The sequence below is a fragment of the Perca fluviatilis genome, chromosome 2 (genome assembly GCF_010015445.1).
Source record: "Perca fluviatilis chromosome 2, GENO_Pfluv_1.0, whole genome shotgun sequence".
NCBI lineage: Eukaryota > Metazoa > Chordata > Actinopteri > Perciformes > Percidae > Perca > Perca fluviatilis.
Window position 1 is genome coordinate 10,153,603 of NC_053113.1, and position 10,229 is coordinate 10,163,831.

Genomic DNA, 10,229 nt, shown 5'->3' on the forward strand with positions numbered 1-10,229 from the left:
TCCGTGCTCACGCAAGGTAGCGTAACCCCATTTGTTCATGTCCTATCCCCTGACCAATCGGCTATCCTAACCTTAACCACTCGAGGTCAATGCCTAACCCCAACCAATCGGCGGGTCTTGGCGTGGCCATAGTGGAGAAAAAAAAAAATGTTGCAGCCTGAGCTCCTTTACTTCCGCTCTCTTATTTTAGAAGAAGACGACCAAAACATTGAAAAAGAAAAGGTTTAAAATTTTGACCAAGAATGATAAAAAGCTGCGTGGTCGACAGGAAGACACCACGAAGGTTAAAGAGGGTTGAACGATCTATAAGTTTAGAAACCAAAATGACAAAAATAGTGAATTAAACACATGCAATAAGAGTTCGAGAACAGTTTCAACAACATGGCTTACTAACCAACCGACCTGAGCTGTACTAAATCCTAGCAGAGTACTCACAGACAGACATGTAGACCGTCTGAAGGTCTTGGTGCTCCAGATGATGAAGATGACCGACGCTGGAAAAAAAACAAAAAACACACATAAGCTTTAAAGATATGAAATGTGTTTCAGCAGATATTAGAAGAATAGAAAACACCTCATGGTCCGAGAGGGGAGATTCGTCTCGGGCATAGCGCTACAATCTGCTGCTTCACAACACAAACGTGTAAAGGCCCGGACACACCGAGCCGATAATCGACGTGGGACGGTCTGGCGAGGTCGGTGACTCGAGTCTGTTCGGTGTGTCCCGTGCCGTTCATTTTGGCCGATATGACACGTATAATCGGTGGTGGCGGGCACTGCCGGCAGTCGGACTCAAATGACCAATCTGATTGGTGGAGTGCTAACCCGGAAATGGGGAGCGGGATGAGCGTGACTAGAGTCTCTCAAAATCTGAGGAAAATCTTTTAAACTGACCTTTGTCGATCTGAAATGAAGACAGATTCAGCAACTGCACGGCCTATTTCTCTCTTAAAATGTTTTCAGAAACCCGTTTCGGTGAACTATTTTAGTCCAATATCCAATCAGCTGCCGGTTTTCATTTTCGGGCGACAATACAGATTAGCGCCGCCTGCTGCTATGGAGACGTATTACGTCTCGTCTCTTCGGTGTGTTCCGAGACCGACTCGGGGAGACTGATCTGTCCAACTGGCTTTTCTGCCAACGTTTGGCCGTCGGCTCTGTGTGTCCGGGCCTTACAGGAGAAACCATTCTTAAAATAAAAAATCTGCATTAAAACAACATTAAATCAACATTAAAAACAACATAAGATCAACTAAGCATCTTAGGACACATATGACTGTACAGACAACACAACATCATAAACAAGTGAGTAATAATTAAAGTGCAAAGTCCAAAAAGTGCCGGTGTGTATTTTACACGTTGCTCTGTTGTGCAAAGATTTACTATTGGAGTTCAGCAGCTCGATAGAGGTTGGGATAAACGATAACTTAAGTCGGTTTGTTTCACATCTCGGCACGCGGGATCTTCTCCCTGATGGCAGCTGTAACAATTCAAAATGTTGCTGTACAATTAATTTTCTCAGAAATAATTGCGATCAACCCTCATGTTGTCCTTAAAAGTTTTTTTTATTTTAGAGCTATGGGATGCCAAAATTAGTGCCGTAAATTTAAAGAAAAAAGTGACAAGAATTTAAAAAAAAAAAGTGACAAGAATGTGAAAAAAGTGACAAAAACAACGATAAAAACTTTAAAAACATCGGAAGAAAACGTGAAAAATGTGTTAGAAGTGACAATAACTTTAGAAAAAGCAATAAAAATGTTAGAAAAAGGTGACCAAAAGTTTTTTTTTTTTTATAAACACACAAAAAATATAAAAAAAACACCTTCAAAAACATTGAAATAGGAACAACAAAATGTTTTTGTCTTTCATGGCTGACGGGAAGACAACACAAGAGTTAACAATATAATTTTCCCATTCAGTCAAATTTAATTTTTTTTAATTTATTATTACTTTTTGAAACAAATGAGAGTTTTGAATGAATCCCAGGATCCATCTTTTGGTTATATATCAGTCATGTGACCCAGATAATGTTATAACACAGGTACACAGCCTATGAATTAACCCACGCCTCTTTATTATGATTAAAATATATTGTCCGAGCAATAACCACTTATATAATTACAATTTGGCCATAGCTAATGTTTTTAAAGATATGAATGCAATTAATTAATTGCGGTTAAACAAAGATACCGCGGAGACAATTATGTAATAATTGTTCCAGGCCCATAGCCTAGAAATCTAGACGCACCCTAGCGGCAGCAAATGTAATTTGCAGCCAGGGTCAGTCTAGGAACTCTCCGTTGGCTTGCGAGCTGGAAAAACCAAACTCTAGTCAGGCCAATCACATCGTGTATAGAGTCAGTGGGCGGGGCTTAATTCAAAGTCGCGACGATTCCGACTCTGGAAGACTTGGAGTTCAGCTTTTCTTTGAGAAAAGGACAAAGAACGGCACTGAAGTCATTCTTAAAAAAAAAAAGGAAGATGTGTTCGGAGTTTAAAGTTTAATCTATCAACTAGCGCTGCTCTGATTGGTCGTAGCGCTATCCTATTGCGCGCAGAGGGAATTTGAAAGACAACCGTGTATCCCGCCCCTCGGATTGAGCCCTGACCAATGGGGAGTTCCCAGACCCCAACATCTGGATGTGGGTCTGGCCTGACAGGCTACCAGGCCTAGGCAGAAGTTCATGAAAGAGAGGGTTGATTAGTTAAAGACAATAAAAAGGTTTTGTGTACCTATGACGGCGAAGATGAGCGTGTTGGTGAAGTGTCTGTAGAGCGACAGCTTGACCACGTTCCTCCGCAGCCTCAGCAGCTTCATCGTCTGGGCCAGACTCACGAAGATGTGGCGACACGGTCAAGGAACACGGACCACAGGTTCAACAAACTAACTACAGACACTACCGGATGGACACGGTTGGGACGGCACAGCCAAGCCAAAACTAAGAGCTTGAAACCCTCAGGTCCGAGAGCTTTAGCGAGTTTTAACACGCTGCACATTGGATCTCTACAACTGCAGAAATGTCCAAATTGTGAGATTGTTTTTTGAATGATGGATATAAACACTTGCAGCCCAAATGTATATTCAAATTGGTCATATCATGAATTTGGTTAATTACATGATATTAGCGTTGAGGTTGCAGAGTTAGTTTTAGCTTGAAATCAATTATACACGTAGAAGAACAAAGCAAAACAATTGGAAAAATTAAGGAAGAGAAAGAGAGCGAGAGAGAGCCAGAGACAGTGGGAGATAGAGAGAGACGGAGAGAGAGACAGACAGACAGAGTGAGAAAAAGAGACAGACAGAGAGACAAAGAGAGAGAGCGAGAGCGCGAGAGAGGGAGAGAGAGAGAGACAGACAGAGAGAGAACAAGAGACAGAGAGAGAGAGACAGACAGAAAAAGAGAGACAGACAGAGAAAAAGAGAGACAGAGAGACGAGAGAGACAAAGAGAGAGAGCGAGACGGAGGGAGAGCGCGCGCGAGAGAGCGAGACAGAGAGAGAGAGCAAGTGCGCGAGAGAGGGAAAGAGAAACCGAGAGAGAGACATAGAAAGAGAGAGAGAGAGAGAAAGAAAGAAAGAGAGAGAGAGAGAGAGAGAGAGAGAAAGAAAGAGAGAGCGAGACGAAGGGAGAGCGAGCGCGCGAGAGAGGGAGAGCGAGAGAGAGAGACAGAGAGAGACTGGGAGAGAGATAGAGACGGAGAGAGAGAGAGACGGAGAGACAGACCGAGAGAAAAAGAGACAGAAAGAGAGACAAAGAGACAGAAAGAGAGACAAAGAGGGAGAAAGTTAGAGAGGGAGACAGAGAGACAGAGAGCAAGTGCGAGAGAGAGGGAGAGAGAGACAGAGAGAGAGAGAAACAGAGAGAGAGAAACAGAGAGAGAGAGCAAGCGTGAGAGAGAGAGAGAGAGAGAGAGACAGAGACAGAGAAAGAGAGAGAGAGAGAGAGAAAGAACGAGAGAGAGAGAGAGAGAGAGAAAGAGAGAGAGAGGGGACACTTGTACTAAAAATGGGAAGGTGCAGTCGTGGATATCCACCAGCAGAGGGTAGAGTCGAGCACAGCCAGAGGAATAGCAGCCAGGAGAACTACATCACCTTCAGCCTACAGGGGAAGAAAAGAACGACAGGGTAAAGAAAGAAAGGGTAAAGAAATAAGAGGAAGATACAAGCGTGCAAGATAGCAGGATGTGGAAAAGATTGTGCGACGGAGAGAGGGCGAGGAGGAAGATAAAGAAGTGCGGAGAGGCAGGGAAAGAGAGGGAACTTATTAGGCAGCTACAGGTATTCTTAAACAAGCTTGTTTCGATCAACAGGGTGTACCAGGTGGGTGGGGTTCACCCCATCATTCAAGTCCACTTTGAAACCAACAGATTTAGTTTTATCTGGCATGTTTGCTGTAAGACTTTTACCTAAGCCGAATAAAAGTGCGTTCAATGTGAGCATCAAATTAACTAAAAGACTTTTCTCAGATCTAATGATCGTAGGTTCAGCAAGTTTGACTTTTAAGCTGTTTTAGTGTTTGTTTATTTTCTGTTCTAGCTTTTCCAAGGTTTTAGACACACAAAATGATGTACAATTGCTGACAGAGGAGGTAGCAGTTCATTTTCACATTCACAACACACACACACACAAAAAAAAACACACAAAAAAAAAAAAAAAAAACACACCTAACGTATTTCAAAAAATACAAGCAAAAACACTTTTGTATGGCAGGGCACCTTTAAACGTCACATTTTCTTGAGGAAAATATCCCTAAACCCCCCTGACAAATACCGGCACCTAAAGGCTGATTTATGCTTCTGCATCGAATCGACGTGCACCCCCAAAAATGTGTAACTTTGCGGTCGAGGCGACGCGGACCCCAAGGACTGTGATTGGTCAACTGGTCCTGTGTGATGATAGTCAGTGTTTCCAGCAGCCTACTGTGGGGAGTAGCAACATGCTAGCTCACTGACACAAGCTTAGCAAATAAACTCAGTCATATTTTGGTTACAATGACGGGGTTATCCGTTAGTAAAGTGTCTATATGTCAGTAATGTTTGGAAGTTAGCACTTCGCCAGCAAGCGGTACTTTGTGGGCAGTTGTTAAAGCTAAAGTTAGCTTGCTAACATAACATAAACTGGCTGGCAGACTTATGTTCTGGTTACAGTAACTAGGTCAATGGATTTTGCTGGGTCTATTTCTCGATACTTTTTACAAAATCTAAGCAAGAAAAGGCCAAACAAATAAGGTTAATATTTTAGCACGACCTGTGCTTAAATATGGCACATGTGTCAAACTCAAGGCCTGCGGGCCAAAAGCGGCCCCTCGCAGTTTATAATCCGGCCCGCATATCAATTTAGATTCACAACGCGACGAGATTTGTAACCATTTACGATGCTTTTGTCACTTTTGCCCAATTTTTTGGCCGCTTTTTTCCTATGATGGCTGAGGGACTTTTTCCTGACTTCTTTAGGACTATATGTCGACCAAACTGTACGTGAGAAGACTATATGACACAGGCAATAATACAGTCAATGATATTTGACTTTTTTGATTAAATAAAAGCCTATCAATAAACTAAACATGTCTGGCCCTTGATGTGGTTCTTATTTTCCAGTGTGGCCCTCTGGGAAGTTGAGTTTGACACCCCTGGCCTATGGGGTTTGCCATTCTGAGTACCATTTCGGTGGTGAGCGACACAGACACCGGCAACACCCCCCTAGCGTTATGGCGGTGAAATGCACCGCGATGCAAAGCGACCCCGACGCAGACCTCTGATAGGGTCACGAGGAGCCGTAGGAGCGACGGCGTGGAGTTGACGCAGACGCATAAAACAGCTTTAAGTCCTCCACAAACCTACGAACATCCTGGAGTCAAATATGCAGAGCACAATGAGCAGAAAGGAGCCTGAAGCCAGACGGACAGACAGACAGAAAGCAGCGGGATTTTGTCTTTTCTCGCCCTCTAGTGGCAGCAGGCTTGTTGTACTGACCGGTGGCTGGTCGTCGTCATAAAGTGCCTCATTTCTACTGCATGGGTCGGCTCAGTTCCACTTAAAAGGTGCTCTAAGTGATGTTACGTGTTTTTTTAGGCTATAACATTTTTCGTCACATACAGCAAACATCTCCTCACTATCTGCTAGCTGCCTGTCCTCTGAACACACTGTAAAAATATCTCCTCACTATCTGCTAGCTGTCTGTCCCATGAACACACTGTAAAAAACATCTCCTCACTATCTGCTAGTTGCCTGTCCCCTGAACACACTGTAAAAAAATATCTCCTCACTATCTGCTAGCTGCCTGTCCCCTGAACACACTGTAAAAAATATCTCCTCACTATCTGCTAGCTGTCTGTCCCATGAACACACTGTAAAAAACATCTCCTCACTATCTGCTAGCTGTCTGTCCCCTGAACACACTGTAAAAACATCTCCTCACTATCTACTAGCTGCCTGTCCCCTGAACACACTGTAAAAACATCTCCTCACTATCTGCTAGCTGTCTGTCCCCTGAACACACTGTAAAAACATCTCCTCACTATCTGCTAGCTGTCTGTCCTCTGAACACACTGTAAAAACATCTCCTCACTATCTGCTAGCTGTCTGTCCTCTGAACACACTGTAAAAACATCTCCTCACTATCTGCTAGCTGTCTGTCCCATGAACACACTGTAAAAACATCTCCTCACTATCTGCTAGCTGTCTGTCCCATGAACACACTGTAAAAAAACATCTCCTCACTATCTGCTAGCTGTCTGTCCCATGAACACACTGTAAAAAATATCTCCTCACTATCTGCTAGCTGCCTGTCTCCTGAACACACTGTAAAAAACATCTCCTCACTATCTACTAGCTGTCTGTCCCTGAACACACTGTAAAAATATCTCCTCACTATCTGCTAGCTGTCTGTCCCCTGAACACACTGTAAAAAACATCTCCTCACTATCTGCTAGCTGCCTGTCCCCTGAACACACTGTAAAAACATCTCCTCACTATCTGCTAGCTGTCTGTCCCCTGAACACACTGTAAAAACATCTCCTCACTATCTGCTAGCTGCCTGTCCCCTTGAACACACTGTAAAAATATCTCCCTCACTATCTGCTAGCTGCCTGTCCCCTGAACACACTGTAAAAACATCTCACTATCTGCTAGCTGTCTGTCCCCTGAACACACTGTAAAAACATCTCCTCACTATCTGCTAGCTGTCTGTCCCTGAACACACTGTAAAAACATCCTCCTCACTATCTGCTAGCTGCCTGTCCCATGAACACACTGTAAAAAACATCTCACTATCTGCTAGCTGCCTGTCCCCTGAACACACTGTAAAAACATCTCCTCACTATCTGCTAGCTGTCTGTCCCCTCAACACACTGTAAAAAAACATGTCACATCAGTTAGAGCACCTTTAATTTTGGTCCCTTTTCTCTTTTTGTTTTTCACTGCGTGAAACTGCTGTGATGAGGTTTCTGGTGTGTGTGTGTGTGTGTGTGTGTGTGTGTGTGTGTGTGTGTGTGTGTGTGTGTGTGTGTGTGTGTGTGTGTACACATGTTAAAGGATATCCACCAGACAACACAGGAGTCAATGAAGGCCAGCACTATGTCACACAAAAGCCTACTGCTGGTGTTGGCGCCTCGATCCTGGAGAGAGAAACAGGTTAGAGACACGCACACAGACACACACACACACACACACACACACACACACACACACACACACAAAAACACACACACGTGTGTTGTTTCACTATCTTTGTGGGGACCTGTCATTGACATAATGCATTCCCTAGCCCCTTACCCTAACCTTAACCCTTAACCCTTACCCTAACCTTAACCATCACAACTAAATGCCTAACCTTAACCCTTACCCTCACCCTAACCATAACCTAATTCTAACCCTAATCCTAAAATCAAGTCTTAACCCTCAAACAGCCCTTTAAACTTGTGGGGTCCAGCATTTTGGGCCCCACAAGGCTGTGCAGACCCCACAAGTATACTGTATTCCCCGGTTTTTGGACCCCACGAATATAGTAAAACAAGCCCACACACACACACACACACACACACACACACACACACACACACTGAGACTTACAGCGTTGACTCGTAGGATCCCCTCGACGATGGAGAAGATCAAGTAGAGCAGACCGACTCCGACTACTCTGTGCAGCAGCGCGCCGAGTCTGGGCCTAGTGGACGGACAGAAACGAGTCTTAGACCTCCGTCAAGTGTTTCCTAAACGTTGATTTATTTTATCCGCCAATTTTGTCCAGGATTTCCTCCCATAGAAACAAAGTCGGACTCTTTCTTATTTCTGAATTTTCAATCCATGGACTTTTTACATCTGAAAAACTTCCCTCTACCGACTTCACTACCGAGCAGATTCAGGCTACATTTACATCACTAGGTTTTTAAGCAGAGTTTTCAAATTCTTCTTCACATTTTTGGATTTATTACCTCAACACAATGTCTCCAAACGGCTTAACTGAAGAATTTGATATAAAGCCTTTTCTGTCATTTCTTTTCTGTAATGTTTTTTCTCGTGATATTGTGTGTGGGATTGGTCTAATGTGACAAACGGTGTTAATGTGGGATAATGTAGCACATAATGTTATTTTGTAAAGTTAGGGTTTTGGCCATTATTTCATTGTCTGTGTGCATATTGTGTATATGTATTTTTATCACTAATGGTTTATGTGGTAACTATGGTCTAGGTGGTATTTAGGCCCATCGGGGCTCCGCCATTAACGTTGCATCCAGGTCTTATAATACATCCATGGTCCGTGTTGTTACAAAACCCTCCACAGACCCTCCACGCAGGCCGCATAATGTTGCATAATATCACCGTTTACATTTTTAGAAACTTAAAAAATATCTATGAATGATAACTAGTTATAGTGCACACTAGGGGTGACCCCCAATAGTCGAAGATTCGATGCATCGATATGCGGAGCCCGATTTGACCACCAATCTCACAGTCGAATCTTCACGGGTGTTATTATGAAACAAGGATCATACCATTTTGGCAATATGGGGGTGCTCAATGTCTAATTTCACACAGAACTACTGGTTTGGTACGGTTATATTAAGTTATATACAGCCTTTAATTATGAATTTAAAAAAAAAAAAAAGGTGAAAAGAAAGAAGCGTTCAATAAATATTTTTTACGTGTGTCTAAATCCAACCACCACCCCTGTGACAGATTTAAGTTTCACTTTCCCTGATCCGTGACAGACGAGGAGCATCTTGGCGGCAGGGATTAACGTTACTTAACAATGTCTGGAAAAAGAAAATCTAAAGTGTGGATGCACTTTGAAATGGTAAAATATGATCCAAAAAAAGTTATATGCAAGTTGTGCCAACAGCTCATGTCCCTCACCACTTCAACAACACAAACATGGTTTTCCACTAAAGCCCAGACGCACGTTTATTACCGGTTCACTCGTTCATATATAATGGCGCTTTTAATTTACAAATAGAAATATCATATGTTGGGACTTCAGACTGACGACGGCAGTTCATCTAGTAGTTGTACCGGAGCTGCGCCAAAACCAACTCAAAGAAAGCTAGATTTGAGACCGCCATTGTCTGAGAAAAGGAAAAGAGAAATCAGGGACAAAATTGCAGAGTTTATTGCGCTCGACATGAGGCCAGTGAATGTTGTGGACGGTGAAGGTTTTAAAGAATTAATGCGCACACTTGAGCCAGGATACACAGTTCCCAAAACAGAGACGGTTATGCATGCGGTGGATGCAAAATACGTGTCCATAAAATAGTTTTACCCTCCTGCTGACTAGTGTCGTGCCCCTCCCAACCCATTCACACACACATAGATGATTCGACTATCAGTCGACTATAGAAAGATTCGACAATTCTGTTTCGAATGTGTAAATCCTTAGTCGGGGACACCCCTAGTGCACACGTTGATCCTTGTCCTAATGAAATTTAAAGCTCATGAAGACATAAGCACCGATTTATGTTTTCCTCTGTGGGTGCTCACAGGCGCACGCCCTTTAAAAAATTTAAAAAAGGAGTCAAAAAATGTTTGCATTTCAGAACCTTAGGAAATGGACAGCGTCCGATGCGAACACACGCGCCTATTAACTCGATAATAAAGCCGTAAAGTAGGCTTTCAACTCAGGACAGCGCCACTTCTCACAAATACAGATATGATTGGAGATGAGAAGTTTAACTGACACGTGACCGCGATCAGCTTCGTGGGAAATTAAGAATCGATGCCACCGACATAACCGAT

The 10,229-nt window shown here is 43.2% G+C and overlaps 1 protein-coding gene across 2 annotated transcripts in view; it reads right to left on the bottom strand.

Annotated features, from left to right (window-relative positions):
* Positions 1-288: 288 nt before the first annotated feature.
* zgc:162698 (uncharacterized protein LOC560165 homolog) overlaps positions 289-10,229 on the bottom strand; it is a 24,908-nt gene continuing 14,967 nt past the window's right edge. The window contains exons 12-15 of one of the 2 annotated variants that reach the window (XM_039824593.1): positions 8,070-8,163; positions 4,031-4,099; positions 2,734-2,842; positions 289-494 (exon numbers count right to left, since the gene is read on the bottom strand). In XM_039824593.1, coding sequence (XP_039680527.1) covers positions 304-494; positions 2,734-2,842; positions 4,031-4,099; positions 8,070-8,163 — 463 coding nt within the window. In that variant the 3' untranslated portion in view covers positions 289-303. Of the gene's footprint in view, positions 495-2,733; positions 2,843-4,030; positions 4,100-7,537; positions 7,616-8,069; positions 8,164-10,229 lie in introns of both variants that reach the window. The other variant, XM_039824587.1, reaches the window with a different exon arrangement.